We start from the raw sequence: 18,974 nt of genomic DNA, 5'->3' as shown, positions 1-18,974 counted from the left end.
GACAGGCGCCGGAATGTGGTGACTAGGGGCTTTTCACAGTAACTTCATTTGAAGCCTACTCGTGACAATAAGCGATTTTCATTTCATTTCAAGTGCGCCGCAGAACAGAGGCACTGGCGGAGCTTCACTAAGTATCAATGATGTAGCTGATTCCTGTGTGCTAGACACTAATGTTGGGTGCTTGAAATGAACTCTATTTTATTCCTCTCCTCACATTGACTAGTCCAACACCACACACTAGAAACAAAAGGATGTTTTAAAAAGTAAAGACTGAGAACAAAACGTACAATTGTGTTTTTTTTGTTGGAATCGTCACTCTCGAAGTCGGGGTCATCCATGATAAAAGACAGCAACTGTTTGGCGATGGGCCCCTCGGGATCACTCTCAGACGACTCCATGTATTCTTGTGTTTTAGATTTGCTCTGACCTGTGGTTTCAGTCCTGTGGAGTGGAGCAGACAGTGGGATGAGTGGGGAGCACAAGGATGGGCCTGAGATCAGGGAGTTGTTCCCGGGAAGGCTGGAGGCTGGGTTTGTGCTGCTGTTGAGATGTTCTGCCTGGATGGGGGCAGGTGAGCTGATGCTAGGGTGCTGTTCGAAGGCTTTGGTTGGAGCTCTGTTCTGGGATTTCAATAAACTTTTGGAAGCCCTGAAGAAAAAGGGAAATAATATAAATACAAATGGACAAAATAATACAAATAATATAAATACAAAATGAAGAGAAACACCCATGCTGCTAAACGGTTTCTCCGAAGCATTTGCTGCTGAATAATAGGCACAGTGTCACTCAGGCAGATCCCGCGGCAGAGTGGGGGGGGGGCAGGGATTTGAAGGAACATACATTAATCGAGCTTCCTATCCACATGAGCATTAGAACTCCCCTCCTTTACCCACTTCTGCTCTTTGGGATTGAAGGAGAACAATATTAACATGTGCATGTCCAATATGGACAGTAGGGGGGTGAGTGCTGGGAGGCTGACAGATTTGAGCTCGAATATAATGATCCCTTAGTCAAACAGTCAGCCCCAGGTATAGTTTGCCTTTCGTGTGAACAATAACTGTTTTGGAGAGGCTTTGTGCACCCAGGAAAGCTCGCTGACACTACAGCCAGTCAGTATTTGCTGCAGGCAATCATGAATTTGGAATATTGCGGTCCGCTTGTCGGTGTTTCATTATTAAAAACACTCAGAGTATCCTACAGCACAGAATGTGGCCATTGGGCCTCCAGCAGCTCTTTCAAAAGAATTAGTCTCAGAATTAGTCAGAGATTCCCCCACAAGGGAAAAACACACTCTCAACAAGCCCCTCAGAATGTTATATGTCTCAATAAGATCACCTCTCATTCTTGATCTGGTAAATAAGAAGCCATTTCCAGTGGCAGTTAAAGTTGGCAATCAGAGGACGTGGGTGTAGCATGATTGGAAAAAGAGCCGCAAGGAAGTTGTGATGAGTTGGTTTCGCACGATGAGGGATAAATTCCTGAAAAGGAGAATGTTGCCAGACTACGGTGAGACAAATTGGAGAGTTCTTTCAAAAGAACATCTCCGTTAAACCTGCTTTGCTCCAAGGAGAACAGTCTCTCCTTCACCCCTGTTCCCATTCGAGGAAATCTCCTCTTTACCCTCTCCAAGGTTTTTCTCCTGAAGTGTGGTTCCCATGAATTGAACACAAAACTCTGGCTGAGACCTAACCAGCCTGTCACAGAGATTCAGCCTAACCTCCTTGTTCTATTCTCCAATAACTCACTCAACATGATTTTTGTAAAAGCAACTTTCTCAATGTGCCCTGGCACCGTTAAAGATTTGTGTACATACACCCCAGATCCCTACTCCTGCACCTCCTGTAGAGCTGGACCATTTTGTTTATATTGCCTCTCCTCATTCTTATACCAAATTCTATCACTTCACACTTCTCAGCATTAAATTTCACCCACCATGTATCTGCCTATTTCACCAAGCAGCCTATTTCGACCACGACACCACACAACCCTGCCATGGGAATCTCTGCAAGATGTGCCGGATCATCAATATGGGTAACACGTGAAATCACCACCCACCAGGTACGCGGTACATACTTGTGCGACTCGGCCAACGTTGTCTACCTCGTACGCTGCAGGAAAGGATGTCCCGACAACGGATGAATGACAATCACCAGGCAGGAATGTTCCCCTCCAGTCGGGGAACACTTCAGCAGTCGAGGGCATTCAGTCTCTGATCTTCGGGTAAGCGTTCTCCAAGGCAGCCTTCAGGACGCGCGACAAAGCAGAATCGCCGAGCAGAAACTTATAGCCAAGTTCCGCATACATGAGTACAGCCTCAACCGGGACCTGGGATTCATGTCGCATTACATTCACCCCCACCATCTGGCCTGGGCTTGCAAAATCCTACCAACTGTCCTGGCTTGAGACAATTCACACCTCTTTAACCTGGGATTACCCCTCTCTCTAGATCTGTAAAGACTTAATTACCTGCAATGCTCGCATTCTAAGCATTGTCTGGCATCTTTGACTTTGTCTGTATATATGTTTCTGGAACATTCCTCTTCATTCACCTGAGGAAGGAGCAGTGCTCCGAAAGCTAGCGATTTGAAACAAACATGTTGGACTTTAACCTGGTGTTGTAAGACTTCTTACTGTCCTCACCCCAGTCCAACGCCGGCATCTCCACATCATTAATTCACCAGGCAACACCCTCCTGAAATCTGACACTATCCACCTGATTATTTACGACATTTCCAAATTTCAAAATATGACCAAACTTCAGAAGTGTGCTCTGCGTATCCATGTCCAGGTCATTAATACAAGTCCACCGAATAGTACTCCTACTGTCAAGCCGGAGTATATAACTCGATACTTTCTCAAGTCTGAAAACTGTCTTCTTTTTTTAAAAAGTGTATTTTATTCCAAAGTACAAAAACACAAATCAGTAACATTGTCAACACTCCCACAGTTCACAGTAGGTGCAATTTTCCCCCTTTTCACCCGCGACAAACAATTCCTCAAACATGGTCAGGGGCTGGTTTAGCTCACAGGGCTAATCGCTGGCTTTTAAAGCAGACCAAGCAGGCCAGCAGCACGGTTCGATTCCCATACCAGCCTCCCCGGACAGGCGCCGGAATGTGGCGACTAGGGGCTTTTCACAGTAACTTCATTGAAGCCTACTCGTGACAATAAGCGATTTTCATTTTCAACAGTCCCCACCGTGTCTCAAAGCCCTCCGCTGATCCCTTCAATTCAAACTTGACCCTTTCCAGCTGAAGGAAGTCATACAGGTCCCCCAGCCAGGCCGCCACCCCTGGGGCCACATACAACAGACACACCCATGCCACAAATGAAAAACAACTGTTGATGAAGCACTGACCGTTTTGGTAGGTGAGTGGTGACCTTTGCACTCTCATCGTCATCACTGGAAAGCGTTATGTCTTTACTGGGAACCTGCGACTTCACACTGGGATTCTTCAGGATCTGGTCATCGAGATCCAAGTCATCCTGGAATGCAGCTACCATGGGATTTCCTCTCCTCTCGCCATCACTGCAGTAGAGTGAGGCAAGCAGCGATTAGTAGGTGAGTCACAGCTGTTAAACCAATTACACAAATGCGTCACTCAGCTCAAGCTAAGATGGTGGCAGGCGGCAACTGTGCAATCACCCCAACGACAGCACCTCCCCAGTCCACCAACAGTGACCCCCACTCTCACTCATCACCAAGAAACAAAGGAAATAGGAAGAGGCCATTCTTCGAGCCTGCTCTGCCATTCATTGTGATCATGGCTGATTAACTCAACTGCCTGTTCCCACCGTTGATCCTTTTTTCATATTCCATATCCTTTGATCCTTTTCGCCCCAAGTGCTATATTTTACTGCTTCTTGAAAACATACAATGATTTGGCCACACTGCTCCCTGTTGCAAATTCCAGAGGCTGACCACTCACACTGGGTGAATAAACTTCTCCTCACCTCAGTCCTAGATAGTCTACCCCAGGGGTGGGCAAACTTTTCCGTGCAAGGGCCGCATTCAGAAATTCACAATTCACAAAGGGCCGCATAGTATATTAAGTAAAATAATTACTTCACCCGGTTATGATTGTGGGCGCCTCATATAGAACATAGAACAGTACAGCACAGAACAGGCCCTTCGGCCCTCGACGTTGTGCCAAGCAATGATCACCCTACTCAAGTCAACGTATCCACCCTATACCAGTAAGTAACCCAACAGCCCCCCCACCCATTAACCTTTAAAAAAAATAAAAAAAATTTTTTAAAGAAAAAAATTTTTTTTTTTTTTTTTTTTTAATGACTTGGTGGGCCGCAGAAATACCTTTGGCGGGCCGCATGCGGCCCGCGGGCCGTAGTTTGCCCACCCCTGGTCTACCCTGTATCATCAGACTCTGGCCCCTGGTTCTGGCCTCTCCCACCATCAGGAACATCCTTCTTGCATCCACCTTGTCTAATCCTGTGAGAATTGTATAGATTTCTATGAGATACTCCCGCCCCCACAATTCTTCTGAACTCCAGTGAATTTCATCCCAACTTACTCAATCTATAAAATATAAATAATCTTTAAGCAATCTCTCCTCCTATGTCAGTTCTGCCATCTCAGGAATCACTCTGGTAAACCTGTGTTACACTCCCTCTATGGCTAGAACATCGTTCCTCAGATAAGGAGACCATAACTGCACAATATTCCAGGTGTAGCCTCACCAAGACCTTGTACAATTGCAGGAAGACATCCCTGCTCCTGTACTCGAATCCTCGCCCAATGAAGGCCAGCCTTCTTTACCGCCTACTGTACCTGCATGCTTACCTTCAGCGACTGGTGTACGAGGACACCCAGGTCTCGTTGCACATTTCCCTCTCTCAATCTATCGCCATTCAGGTTTTTGCTACCCAAGTGGATAACCTCACATTTATCCACAGTATCCCGCATCTGCCATGCATTTGCCCACTCATTCAACCTATCCAAATCACACTGATGCATCTCAGCATCCTCCTCACAGCTCACCCCCTCACCTAGCTTTGTGTCATCTGCAAATTTAGAGATATTACATTTAGTTCTCATATCAAAATTATTGATATGTATTGAGAATAGCTGGGATCCCAGCACTGATTCTTGTGGTACCCCACTAGTCACTGCCTGCTATTTGGAAAATGACCCATTAGTGCAGAGTGTATCCATCTCAATACACTACCCCAATCCCTTGCGCTTTAATTTAACACACTAATCTCTTATGTGGGACTTTGTTGAAGCCTCTGAAAGTCCAAGTAAACCATATCCACTGGCTCCCCCTCATCAACTCTACTAGTTACATCCTCAAAGGATTCCAGTAGATTAGTTAAGCATGCTTTCCCTTTCATGAATCCATGCTGACTCTGTATGATTTGGCTGCTGTTTTCCAAGTGCTCTGCTATTAAATCTTTTAAAATAGACTCGAGAATTTTCCCCACTACTGACGTCAGGCTGACTGGTTGATAATTCCCTGTTTTCTCTCTACCTCCCTTTTTAAATAGATGGGTTACGTTAGCTACCCTCCAATCTGTAGGAACTGTTCCAGAGTCTACAGAATCTTGGAAGATGATCACCAACGTATCCACTACATCTAGGGCCATTTCTTTAAATACTCTGGGATGCAGATTATCAGGCGCTAGGGGTTTACCAGTCTTCAATCCCATCAATTTCCCACTAATTTTCCCAGTAATATTGATGTTTTTCATTCTTCCCTCTCATTAAACCTGTGTTCCCCAACATTTCTGGTACATTATTTGTGACCTCCTTTGTGAAAACAGAACCAAAAGTGTGTATTTAGTTGGTCGGCCATTTTTTTGTTCCCCATTCACATTCCCCTGTTTCTGACTGTCAGGAACCTACATTTATCTTCACCAATCCTTTTCTCTTCACACACCTATAGAAGCTTTTACAGTCAGTTCTTACATTCCTCACAACCTTACTCTGGTAGAAAACTGTCCTGCACAGCACAAATCCCACTCAGCTTACTTAACAGTCTTACTTCTGTACGACACTCACTCCACTGTAATCACAGTCACTGCCATTGTTTCATTTTCTGAGATTATCATCTATTATCGAAACGGTAATAAATAACTGAGTAGGACAAACGTCCCAAGTCCCTAGAATGCTGAGCTGCTTCTTCACAGTGATTGTCTGACTGGATTATCCCGAGATACCTACCTGTCGCTTTCCTGCCGCGTTCCACTGCTACTTTCCTTCTGAGGAGTCGGATCCTCGAGGAAGCTCCTGTCAATTCCTTCTTCAGGGACAAAGTCATCAACAATCTGTGTCTTCACTTCTCCTTCAGAGGAAACTGGAAAAGCTGCATTTGCAGAAGAAAACTTACATCAGAAGGTTTTACTTTATGGAGATAGCAGGAGGAGGAGCAGGAACCAGAACAGAAGGCAGGTAAAATGAGACATTACAAGTCAATGGGAATGGCAGGGCTGATGTAAGAACAGAGATTGAGTCAGTTAGGATTAGATTGATGGCGTTCAGAAGAATGAGGGGGAAATCGCAGAGAAACCTATAAAATTCTAACAGAATGAGACAGGGTAGGTGCAAGAAGGATGTTCCCGATGGTGGGGGTGTCCAGAACCAGGGGTCACAGTCTGAAGATACAGGGTAGACCATTTCGGACAGAGATGAGGGGAAATGTCTTCACCTAGAGAGTGGTCGGCCTATGGGATTCGTTACCACAGGAAGTAGTTAAGGCCAAAACATTGTATGTTTTCAAGAAGGAGTTGGATATAGCTCTTGGGTTGAAGGAATCAAAGGATATGGGGGAAAACAGGGACAGGTTACTGAGTTGGATAATCATCCATGATCATAATGAATGGCAGAGCAGGCTCGAAGGGCCGTATGGCCCCTCCTGTTCCTATTTACTATGAGACTGTCGAGTTTCCCAGTACAGAGGGTACAGGAGACAAGGAGGTAATGCAGGAGTCAATAGCATGAGTCTTGATAATAGAGGAACAGTCAACGATAATGGCAAAGAAGCTTCAGGAGGACAAAGAGAGCAGGGGATGAGGGTGGAAAGGGAGAAAAGAATAGCTATAAACGAGGAGATGGAAGGGAGGAAAGGAAAATTATTCAACAGAGAAGTGGTACTCAGTAAATTGCTGGTGCTGCGGCTGACAAGCTCCCGGGTTCTGATTAACTTCATCCTAAGGTCTGAAGAGAAGTGACTAGTGTACTAGCTGGTGCATTTCCAAAACTCCCTAGATTCAGAAAAGGTCCTTCAATTGGGAGATGGCAAACGTAGCTCCTTTATCAAAAAGGGAGGGAGACAGAAAGCGGGAAACTAATGGTCAGTTAGCTTAACACGGTCATGGGGAGAATATTAGAAGCTATGATCAAAGAAGCTATAGCAGGGCACTTGGATAAGCTCAAGGTAATTGAGCATGGTTTTGGAAAAGGAAATCATGTTTAACTAACTTACTGAAGTTGTTTGAGGAAGGAATAATAATAATCACTTATTGTCACAAGTAGACTTCAACGAACTTACTGTGAAAAGCCCCTAGTTGCCACATTCCGGCACCTGTTCGGGGAGGCTGGGATGGGAATTGAACCTGCGCTGCTGGTCTTGTTCTGCATTACAAGCCAGCTGTCTTAGCCCACTGTGCTAAACCTGCCCCATTATGCTCTGTGGATAAAGGTTAACCAGTGGATGTACGTGAATTTCCAGAAGGCAGTTAAGCAAGCCCACATTAAAGGTTATTATAGAACAGAGAGAACAGTACAGGTCCTTCGACCATGATGTTGTGCCGACTATTTATCCTAATCTAAGGCCAACCTAACCTACACCCCTTCAATTTATTGCTGTCCATGTACCTGTCTAAGAGTCGCTTAAATGTCCCTAATGACTCTGACTCCACCACCTCTGCTGGCAGTGCATTCCACACACCCACCACTCTCTGTGTAAAGAACCGACCGCTGACATCTCCCCTATACCTTCCTCCAATCACTTAAAATTATGTCCCCTCGTGACAGCCATTTCCGCCCTGGGGAAAAGTGTTTGGATATCCACTCTATGCATGTCTCTCATCACCTTGTACACCTCTATCTCTTCCTTCTTCGCTCCAGTGAGAAAAGCCCTAGCTCCCTCAATCTTTCTTCATAAGACATGGCCTCCATTCCAGGCAGTATCCTGGTAAATCACCTCTGCACCCACTCCAAATCATCCACATCCTTCCATTTTAAATTTTAACATTTTAAAAATCTTTTGATCCACATCCTTCCGATAATGAGGCGACCAGAACTGGACACAATATTCCAAGTGTGGTCGAATTAGAGTTTTATAAAGCTGCAGCAAAACTCCACATGTGAGGAGGGAGTGTGAGGAGGGAGTGTGAGGAGGGAGTGTGGGGTGTGAGGAGGGGCAGGAGGGGGAGTGGAGAGTGTGAAGAGGGACAGGAGAAGGAGTGGAGAGTGTGAGGAGGGGGTGTGGAGTGTGAGGAGGGGCAGGAGGGGGAGTGGAGAGTGTGAGGAGGGAGTGTGGGGTGTGAGGAGGGGCAGGAGGGGGAGTGGAGAGTGTGAGGAGGGACAGGAGAGGGAGTGGAGAGTGTGAGGAGGGGGTGTGGAGTGTGAGGAGGGGGAGTGGAGAGTGTGAGGAGGGAGTGTGGTGTGAGGAGGGGCAGGAGGGGGAGTGGAGAGTGTGAGGAGGAACAAGAGAGGGAGTGGAGAGTGTGAGGAGGGGGTGTGGAGTGTGAGGAGGGGGAGTGGAGAGTGTGAGGAGGGAGTGTGGTGTGAGGAGGGGCAGGAGGGGGAGTGGAGAGTGTGAGGAGGAACAAGAGAGGGAGTGGAGAGTGTGAGGAGGGGGTGTGGGGTGTGAGGAGGGACAGGAGAGGGAGTGGAGAGTGTGAGGAGGGGCAGGAGGGAGAGTGGAGTGTGAGGAGGGGCAGGAGAGGGAGTGGAGTGTGAGGAGGGGCAGGAGGGGGTGTGGAGTGTGAGGAGGGACAGGAGGGGGAGTGGAGAGTGTGAGGAGGGGCAGGAGGGGGAGTGGAGAGTGTGAGGAGGGACAGGAGGAGTGGAGAGTGTGAGGAGGGGGTGTGGCGTGTGAGGAGGGGAAGTGGAGAGTGTGAGGAGGGACAGGAGGGTGTGTGGCGTGTGAGGAGGGCAGGAGGGGGAGTGGAGAGTGTGAGGAGGGGCAGTGGAGTGTGAGGAGGGGCAGGAGGGGGTGTGGTGTGTGAGGAGGAGGGGGTGTGGAGTGTGAGGAGGAGGAGGGGGTGTGGCGAGTGTGAGGAGGGACAGGAGAGGGAGTGGAGAGTGTGAGGAGGGGCAGGAGGGGGAGTGGAGAGTGTGAGGAGGGGCAGGAGGGGGAGTGGAGAGTGTGAGGAGGGGCAGGAGGGGGAGTGGAGAGTGTGAGGAGGGACAGGAGGGGGAGTGGAGAGTGTGAGGAGGGGGTGTGGAGTGTGAGGAGGGGCAGGAGGGGGAGTGGAGAGTGTGAGGAGGGGCAGTGGAGTGTGAGGAGGGGGTGTGGTGTGTGAGGAGGAGGGGGTGTGGAGTGTGAGGAGGAGGAGGGGGTGTGGCGAGTATGAGGAGGGACAGGAGGGGGAGTGGAGTGTGAGGAGGGGCAGTGGAGTGTGAGGAGGGACAGGAGGGGGAGTGGAGAGTGTGAGGAGGGGCAGTGGAGTGTGAGGAGGGACAGGAGGGGGTGTGGCGAGTGTGAGGAGGGACAGGAGGGGGAGTGGAGTGTGAGGAGGGAGTGTGGGGTGTGAGGAGGGGGAGTGGAGAGTGTGAGGAGGGACAGGAGAGGGAGTGGAGAGTGTGAGGAGGGGGTGTGGAGTGTGAGGAGGGGCAGGAGGGGGAGTGGAGAGTGTGAGGAGGGAGTGTGGGGTGTGAGGAGGGGCAGGAGGGGGAGTGGAGAGTGTGAGGAGGGACAGGAGAGGGAGTGGAGAGTGTGAGGAGGGGGTGTGGAGTGTGAGGAGGGGGAGTGGAGAGTGTGAGGAGGGAGTGTGGAGTGTGAGGAGGGGCAGGAGGGGGAGTGGAGAGTGTGAGGAGGGACAGGAGAGGGAGTGGAGAGTGTGAGGAGGGGCAGGAGGGGGAGTGGAGTGTGAGGAGGGGCAGGAGGGGGAGTGGAGTGTGAGGAGGGACAGGAGGGGGAGTGGAGAGTGTGAGGAGGGGGTGTGGCGTGTGAGGAGGGGCAGGAGGGGGAGTGGAGAGTGTGAGGAGGGGCAGTGGAGAGTGAGGAGGGGCAGGAGGGGGTGTGGTGTGTGAGGAGGAGGGGGTGTGGAGTGTGAGGAGGAGGAGTGGGTGTGGCGAGTGTGAGGAGGGACAGGAGGGGGAGTGGAGTGTGAGGAGGGAGTGTGGGGTGTGAGGAGGGGGAGTGGAGAGTGTGAGGAGGGACAGGAGAGGGAGTGGAGAGTGTGAGGAGGGGGTGTGGAGTGTGAGGAGGGGCAGTGGAGAGTGTGAGGAGGGAGTGTGGAGTGTGAGGAGGGGCAGGAGGGGGAGTGGAGAGTGTGAGGAGGGACAGGAGAGGGAGTGGAGAGTGTGAGGAGGGGCAGGAGGGGGAGTGGAGAGTGTGAGGAGGGGCAGGAGGGGGAGTGGAGAGAGAGAGGATGGGGTGTGGCGTGTGAGGAGGGGCAGGAGGGGAAGTGGAGAGTGTGAGGAGGGGCTGGAGGGGGAGTGGAGAGTGTGAGAAGGGGCAGGAGGGGGAGTGGAGAGTGTGAGGAGGGGGTGTGGAGTGTGAGGAGGGGAGTGGAGAGTGTGAGGAGGGACAGGAGAGAGAGTGGAGAGTGTGAGGAGGGGCAGGAGGGGGAGTGGAGAGAGAGAGGATGGGGTGTGGTGTGTGAGGAGGGGCAGGAGGGGAAGTGGAGAGTGTGAGGAGGGGCAGGAGGGGGAGTGGAGAGTGTGAGAAGGGGCAGGGGGGGGAGTGGAGAGTGTGAGGAGGGACAGGAGGAGTGGAGAGTGTGAGGAGGGGGTGTGGCGTGTGAGGAGGGGCAGGAGGGGGAGTGGAGAGTGTGAGGAGGGGCAGGAGGGGGTGTGGTGTGTGAGGAGGAGGGGGTGTGGAGTGTGAGGAGGAGGAGGGGGTGTGGCGAGTGTGAGGAGGGGCAGGAGGGGGTGTGGTGTGTGAGGAGGAGGGGGTGTGGAATGTGAGGAGGAGGAGGGGGTGTGGCGAGTGTGAGGAGGGACAGGAGGGGGAGTGGAGTGTGAGGAGGGACAGGAGGGGGAGTGGAGTGTGAGGAGGGGCAGGAGGGGGAGTGGAGAGTGTGAGGAGGGGCAGGAGGGGGAGTGGAGAGTGTGAGGAGGGGCAGGAGGGGGAGTGGAGAGTGTGAGGAGGGACAGGAGGGGGAGTGGAGAGTGTGAGGAGGGGCAGGAGGGGGAGTGGAGAGTGTGAGGAGGGGCAGGAGGGGGAGTGGAGAGTGTGAGGAGGGGCAGGAGGGGGAGTGGAGAGTGTGAGGAGGGACAGGAGGGGGAGTGGAGAGTGTGAGGATGGGGTGTGGAGTGTGAGGAGGGGCAGGAGGGGGTGTGGAGTGTGAGGAGGAGCAGGAGGGGGAGTGGAGAGTGTGAGGAGGGGCAGGAGGGGGAGTGGTGTGTGAGGAGGGGCAGGAGGTGTGGACGGACCTTTATGTAGTGACATCACACCTTGGTTTTAAATTAATTTTGGTAACCTGAACAGAGAACTTCATTTGATCTCTGACAACATACAGACACATCCGTTTCAATCTGATTGCTGTGTCCACTGTTTATTTAAACAGACTCTAGAAATGTAAAGGTTGAGACTGAACAGGTCTCTGAGCTGCTGCCCAAACCTCTTGCTGAGGAATATAGGACGAGTCACAGGTTATTCTGCCTCTTGGCAAATGTGAGAGCAGAATTACTGGAGGAACAGGCATCTTACAATCTGGGGAATCACCGGGGCTGGACGGATGGACTGCATCCCAGGCTGTTGACGGAAGCCAAGGAGGAAACAGCAAGTGCTCTGAGGATCATTTACCCAACAATTCCCACTAGTCTGGAACGACCTGGATTTTAGGTCCGATAAATTGGACATTAAAAACTGCAGTTTTGCTGATGGGACCAAGGCAGGCCGAGAGAAAATCGAACTTGACCAAAACTGAAATACACCAAGCACAGACAAGATGCCAGGACATGTCTGGGCCTGCCTTGTCAATCACCCAACAAGGTGATAATCGATTCTGATCCATTCATAGACATTGATATGTAATAAGTTGCCCAGATCCAGCCAGACCGTCTGGCACCCATAGTCCCCGACGTTATCTTATATGGCAACAGGCTGTGTGTGAATCTACCACTGCAGATGGACACCTAGGGGCGGGTCCTGGTGTTCCGCCGAGCGGTCATCACCAAGTCTATTGGGTGTACCCACTCCCGAGACCTCATTGGTCGAGGGCCAGATAAGTTTCTGGAAAGGTGTGAAGGGAGGGGGATAAAAGTAGACCCTCTCCTCCCCCCCCCCACCCCCCCTCCCCGAGGTCACAGCTCAGCAAAGACTCTGTGTGGTGGTGACTGTGACGATTTGAAAGACTGACCAGCGGAAGCAGCCAGTGAGACCCCCCTTCGCGACGAAGACCCTGAAAAACGCGAGGCCCAGCGAATCGAAACCTCTGCATAACTGAGTGCATTGGCATGGATAGCATTATGAATCTTAGGGCGTTTTAGTGAATGTTTTGGGGATAATTTAAGGGTTATTGTTACTGTGTTAAATAAACTTGGTTTGATTTTATATTGTAATAATAATGGTCGCTTATTGTCACAAGTAGGCTTCAATGAAGTTACTGTGAAAAGCCCCTAGTCGCCTGTCACATTTTGGTGCCTGTTCGGGGTGGCTGGTACTGGAATTGAACCCACGCTGCTGGCCTTGTTCTGCATTACAAGCCAGCTGTTTAGCCCACTGTGCTAAACCAGCCTGTGTTGTCCTTTGTTCGCCTTGTCGATAAAGACATCTGGGTAAAACTTTTGATCAATAAACTGGTCGAAGTGTCTGAAGTTTTACAGACAACACGCCAGATACGAACGGGCTACCAGAGATTTGGAGGTTTGTGAACATTGTGCCATTACACAAAAAAGGTACGAGGGGTAGGCCAGAAAACTACAGGCCAGTCAGTCTGACTTCAGTGGTGGCAAATTATTGGAAACAATTCTGAGAGAAAGGATAAACTGTCACTTAAAAGGGCACAAATTGATCAGGGATAGTCAACATGGTTTTGTTAGGGGAAGAACATGTCTTACTAACTGAATAGAACTTTTTGAGGAAGTAACAAGGGGGATTGATGAGGGTAGTACAGTAGATGTTGTCTACATGGATTTCAGCAAGGTATTTGACAAGGTCCCACATGACAGACTGGTCACAACGTGAGATCTCACGGGATACGGTGGAAAGAGGCAGTTTGGATTCAAAATTGGCTCAGTGGCAGGAAAGAACGGGCTGGATGTTTTTGCGAATGGAAAACAATTTCCAGTGGTGTTCCATAGGGCTCACTGTGGGGCCCTTATTTGCTGTATATATTAATGATTTAGATTTAAATATGGGAGGGATGATTGGGAAATTTGCAGATGACACAAAAATTGGGCGTGTCGTCGATAGTGAGGATGTGAGCTGGGGAAGGTAAACAAAGCGAGATTAAACAAATATTGAGAGGGGTTGAGGAAGTGAGAAACCTTGGGGTGCATATCCACAGGCCCCTGAAGGCGGACAAGTTGATGACAAAAGCATATGGGATTGTTTTCCTTTATTGGGCGAGGTATTGAATACTAAAGCAGGGATGTAATGATGGAACTGTATAAAAGGCTGGTGAGGCCTAGTGTATAGTTCTGGTCGCCACATTACAGGAAGGCCATTATTGCTCTGGAGAGAGTGCACTGGAGAGTGCTGAAAATCTGCAAATATGAGGAGATTGGATAGGCTAAAGTTGTTTTCCTTAGGACAGAGGAATGACCTAACTGAGGTTTATTAATGTAACTGAGAGGCTGAGATAGTATAGCCAAGACAAACCTGTTTCCCCCGAGCTGTAAGGTCAATTACCGGATGGCTTAGATTTAAGGTGATTGGTACAAGGATTAGAGGACATGAGGGAGTGCGTTTCTGCACCATAACCTTTCTGTGGTTCTATACCTCAACTCTCTTTACTGGCATCAGTGATGCCCTTATCCAACAGAAATAACTGTCCATCTCAGTCCTGACATTTTCAATTAACCGCCAGCATTCACAACCTTTCATCATTCAACCCCATATCCACAAGCCATTGTGTGGAAAAATGTTTCCTGATTTCCTTGCTGTGATCACATCCTTCTTCCGAAGCAGAGGATGTAGCTGTTCCCTATCTCCCTTACAGAGTGCACCCACAATCGCTCAATATCTTACCGGCTTTCGCGACGGTAGTCTCTGGTGTGGAGGAGCCGCCGAATAGTCGCGAGATAAAGCTGCGTTTCTGAGTGGCGGGTGCAGCCAGGGTGCTGGGGGAGGAAGAGGGTGTGCTGAGCGGCGGGCTTGATACCTCAGGGACAGGGCCTGGCTCAGCAGGGTGCGACACTGATGGTGGGGGTGGTGAACCTGATGGAGTGGGAGGTGCTTGCACAGGAGGTTGAGGGGTTCCAGGGCTGGAGTTGGTGGTGGAAGCTGAGCCCGGGGGCACCACAGGGGACTGTGACCCAGATGATGAGCTTTGACCATTGGTCGGTAAAGGGGAATTGAAGCCCCGATTCTTGGTATCCATTAGCTCAAGAAATCTGAAAGACACAAAGGGAATTCAAGGTGAAAATCGAAAATGCTGGAAACATCATGTGGTCTGTGGGAGGGAACTGAATTAGCGGAGAGACAAAGGGCCCGATTGTCCGCACTCACGACGGGGCGCAAATTTTTACGGCGACGCTGGTCCGACGCCCTCCCGCTATGCTTCCCCCCCCCCCATGCCCGCCCCCCGACACGAATCGCTGCTCGCCGTTTTTTAACGGCGAGCAGCGAGTCTCCCCTGGCCGATGGGCCAATTTCCAAGGCCTTTACGGCCGTTTTCACGATTTTTAATACACCTGCTATACCAGTTCGTGAAAACGGCCGCAAAGTGCCGTTCTGCACAACCATGCCACCGTGGTGCGGCCGTGCCAAGGGTGGCATGGGCCCGCAATCGGTGGGCACCGATCGCAGGCAGCGGGTCCGATTCCCGCGCACTATTTCTCCCTCCACCACTCCGCAGGATAAGTCCGCGGGGCGGCTGAGGGGCATTACGGACCGCGCATGCGCGGGTCTGACGCATATGCGCGGATGACGTCATCCGCGCATGCGCGGGTTGGAGTCGTCCAATCCGCGCATGCGCGGTTGACGTCATCATATGCGTCAGCCGTCGCTAACTTTGGCGTGCGGGCTTAGCGAAATTCGTTAATCCCGTGATGCCGGAGTTCACGGGGCCGCGATGCTAGCCCCGGCCGGGGAGCAGAATCAGGTCCCGGGAGGGGGCGCGGAGGCTGCCGTGAAACACGGCCGGTTTCGCGGCAGCCTTCACGACTCTCCGCCTTTGCGGAGAATCGCGCCCAAAGAGTGTTAACATTTCAGACCTGTGATTTCTCATCGGAACTCATTGGATTCTAATGCATGGATGCTGGGATCACTGAAAATTAATTTCCAAATGAGTCAAATCTCTTACTGAACGAAGAGCTCATGTTCTACAGCAGATTAACACACTTTTGTTGCAGTATTGAGGAATGCCTCTCAGGTGGAAAAGAAAGATCTCGTCACACTATTTCCATACTTCTCCCTGTTGTCCTGGTCCACACTTATCCCTTATAGTTAATAATAATCTTTGTTGGCACAAGTAGGCTTACATTAACACTGCAATGAAGTTACTGTGAAAAGCCCCTAGTCGCCACATTCCAGCACCTGGAGGCACAAAGAGAGAGTTCAGAATGTCCAATTCACCTAACAGCACGTCTTCCGGGACTTGTGGGAGGAAACTGGAGCACCCGGAGGAAACCCACGCAGACACGTGGAATGTGCAGACTCCGCACTGACAGTGACCCAAGCCGGGAATCGAACCTAGGACCCTGGCGCTGTGAAGCAACAGTGCTAACCACTATGCTACCGTGCCGCCCATATTTTTAATATTCTTTCACAGAATGTGATCATTGCTGGTTTGGCCAGCATATATTGCCCAATCCTATTTGCCCTTGAGAAGGTGGTGAGCTGCCTTCTTAAACTGCTGTAGCCCATGTGGTGTAGGTACACCCACAGTGTTGTTAGGGAGGGAGTTCCATGATTTGGACCCTGTGACAGTGAAGAAAAGGTGATATATTTCCAAGTCAGGATGAAGGAGAGGAACCTCCAGGTGGGGGTGTTCCCATGTATCTGCTCCTCTTGTGCTTCTGCACCTTCTCTCATTCCATCACATCTTTCCTAAAGTATAGTACCCAGACAGGTGAGGTTGAACCATTATTTTATACAGCTTTACCACAACCTCCCTGCTTTTGTACTCTATGCAGAGCAAGACCAGCAGCACAGGTTCAATTCCCGTACTGGCTGAGGTTATTCATTTAAGGGCCGCACGGTAGCACAAGTGGATAGCACTGTGGCTTCACAGCGCCAGGATCCCAGGTTCGAATCCCCGCTGGGTCACTGTCTGTGGGGAGTCTGCACGTTCTCCCCATATCTGCATGGGTTTCCTCCGGGTGCTCCGGTTTCCTCCCACAGTCCAAAGACGTGCAGGTTAAGTGGATTGGCCATGATAAAAATTGCCCTTCGTGACCAAAAAGGTTAGATGGGGTTATTGGGTTATGGGGCTAGGGTGGAAGTTAGGGCTTTAGTGGGTCGGTGCAGACTTGAAGAGCCGAATGGCCTCCTTCTGCACTGTATGTTCTATGTAAGTCTGCTTGCCCCTTGCCGAAGTGTGGTGATCCTCAGGTTAAATCCCCAACAGTCAGCTCTCCCCTCAAAGGGGAAAGCAGCCTATGGTCATCTGGGACTATAGACCAAAGAACAAAGAAAAGTACAGCACAGAAACAGGCCCTTCGGCCCTCCAAGCTTGTGCCGACCATGCTGCACGTCTAAACTAAAATCTTCTACATTTCCTGGATCTGTATCCCTCTATTCCCATCCTATTCATGTATTTGTCAAGATGCCCCTTAAATGTCACCATCGTCCCTGCTTCCACCACCTCCTCCGGCAGCGAGTTCCAGGCACCCACTACCCTCTGTGTAAAAAAACTTGCCTCATACATCTCCTCTAAACCTTGCCCTCGCACCTTGAACCTATGCCCCCTAGTAACTGACCCCTCAAGGTGAGAGCGGGAAAGTTTAAGGGAGATGTGCATTGAAAGTTTTTTATGCAGAGGATGGTCGGTGCCTGGAACGCTTTGCCAGCGGAGGTGGTAGAGGCGGGCACGATAGCATCATTTAAGATGCATCTAGACAGATATATGAACGGGCGGGGAACAGAGGGAAGTAGATCCTTGGGAAATAGGCGACAGGTTTAGATAAAGGATCTGGATCGACGCAGGCTGGGAAGGCCGAAGGGCCTGTTCCTGTGCTGTAATTGTCTTTGTTCTTTACCCTGGGAAAAAAATCTCTGACTATCCACTCTGTCTATGCCCCTCATAATTTTGTAAACCTGTATCAGGTCGCTCCTCAACCTCCGTCGTTCCAGTCAGAACAAACCGAGTTTATTCAAATTCTCCTCATCGCTAATGCCCTCCATACCAGGCAACATCCTGGTAAATCTCTTCTGCACCCTCTCGAAAGCCTCCACATCCTTCTGGTAGTGTGGCAACCAGAATTGAACACTATACTCCAAGTGTGGCCTAACTAAGGTTCTATACAGCTGCAACATGACTTGCCAATTCGTATACTCAATGCACCGGCCAATGAAGGCAAGGCCTTCATTTACAACTGACGACTTTACAATTACAATCAAGCAAATCACAGATTTGAAAATTCTCATCCTTGTTTTCAAAACTCTTTATGGCCTCGCCCCTTTCTATCTCTGAAATATTCTCCAGCCCTACAACCCTCAATATTCTGAGCTCTCATTCTGACCCCTTGTGCATCCCTCATTTTAACTACTGTGCTATTTCTACCCATGCTTTCGACTTCTAAGACCCTAAACTCAAAATTCCCCCAAGATCACTATGCCACTCCCTCCTCTTAGATACTTTTGAAAGCCTGCATTTTGACCAAACTGTTAGTCATAGGTCATGTTTCAACTTTTGGGATGTACTCAGGCCAGGGAAGGTGCTATAAAAATTAAGTTCTTTCATTGCCTCCAGTCTGGCCGCCACTCCACACAGCATCGAGATCTCTACAGCAAACCAGCAAAGATGTCAGTCACGGCCCCTGAAATGTCCTCCCTTGCTTCCTTCAGTATTGTGGGGTAAATCCCATCAGACCTATCTACCGTAATATCTTTTAAAAGACCCAATACCTTCTCCTTTTTGATGTCAACATGACCCAGACTATCAACACACCCTACCGAAGAAACATTTTCCACAAAGTCCCTTTCTTTGGTGAACACTAATTCAAAGTACTCATTTAGTACCTCGCCCATTTCCTCTGGCTCAACGCATAGATTCCCCCCCCACTGTTCTTAAGTGGTCCAATCCTTTCCCTGGCCACCATCTGCCTTTTTACAAATGAATAAAAAGCTTTTGGATTCACCTTAATCCTACTTGCCAAGGACGCGGTTTGATTAATTAGCTGGTGGCCAATGGATTGGTCCAAAAGGCTGTGCTCTGCCCGGTAACAGGTGGTGATTGGATCTGATCTCACTGCACTGTTTTTTTAAACCTCCAAGCTTTGAGTTTCGTTTCAGTTTTGATTTTTGCAGCAGGAAGGAGACAAGAACCTCTCTGTTTTCCCCCAGAAAGACTGTGTTTCTGAACTGGCAGAGAGCCTGGATGAATCTATTTACAGGCAAAGTGTTAAAGGCTGTGCAAGCAAAGTCCAGACTCTGCTAACTCTCTCCAGAAAGGCAAAGGCAGAACCGACCAACTTTCTGTCCAGAAAGACAGAGGCCTGAAGACAAACTACA

The 18,974-nt window shown here is 49.9% G+C and overlaps 1 protein-coding gene across 2 annotated transcripts in view; it reads right to left on the bottom strand.

The window, feature by feature from the left end:
• LOC119955461 (rab-like protein 6) overlaps positions 1–18,974 on the bottom strand; it is a 143,434-nt gene that overhangs the window by 19,328 nt on the left and 105,132 nt on the right. The window contains exons 9-12 of one of the 2 annotated variants that reach the window (XM_038781656.1): positions 14,328–14,692; positions 6,182–6,323; positions 3,359–3,529; positions 288–648 (exon numbers count right to left, since the gene is read on the bottom strand). In XM_038781656.1, coding sequence (XP_038637584.1) covers positions 288–648; positions 3,359–3,529; positions 6,182–6,323; positions 14,328–14,692 — 1,039 coding nt within the window. The remainder of the gene's footprint in view (positions 1–287; positions 649–3,358; positions 3,530–6,181; positions 6,324–14,327; positions 14,693–18,974) is intronic. The other variant, XM_038781657.1, reaches the window with a different exon arrangement.

The sequence above is a fragment of the Scyliorhinus canicula genome, chromosome 21 (genome assembly GCF_902713615.1).
Source record: "Scyliorhinus canicula chromosome 21, sScyCan1.1, whole genome shotgun sequence".
Lineage (NCBI taxonomy): Eukaryota > Metazoa > Chordata > Chondrichthyes > Carcharhiniformes > Scyliorhinidae > Scyliorhinus > Scyliorhinus canicula.
This window is presented reverse-complemented; position numbering and strand designations above follow the sequence as displayed.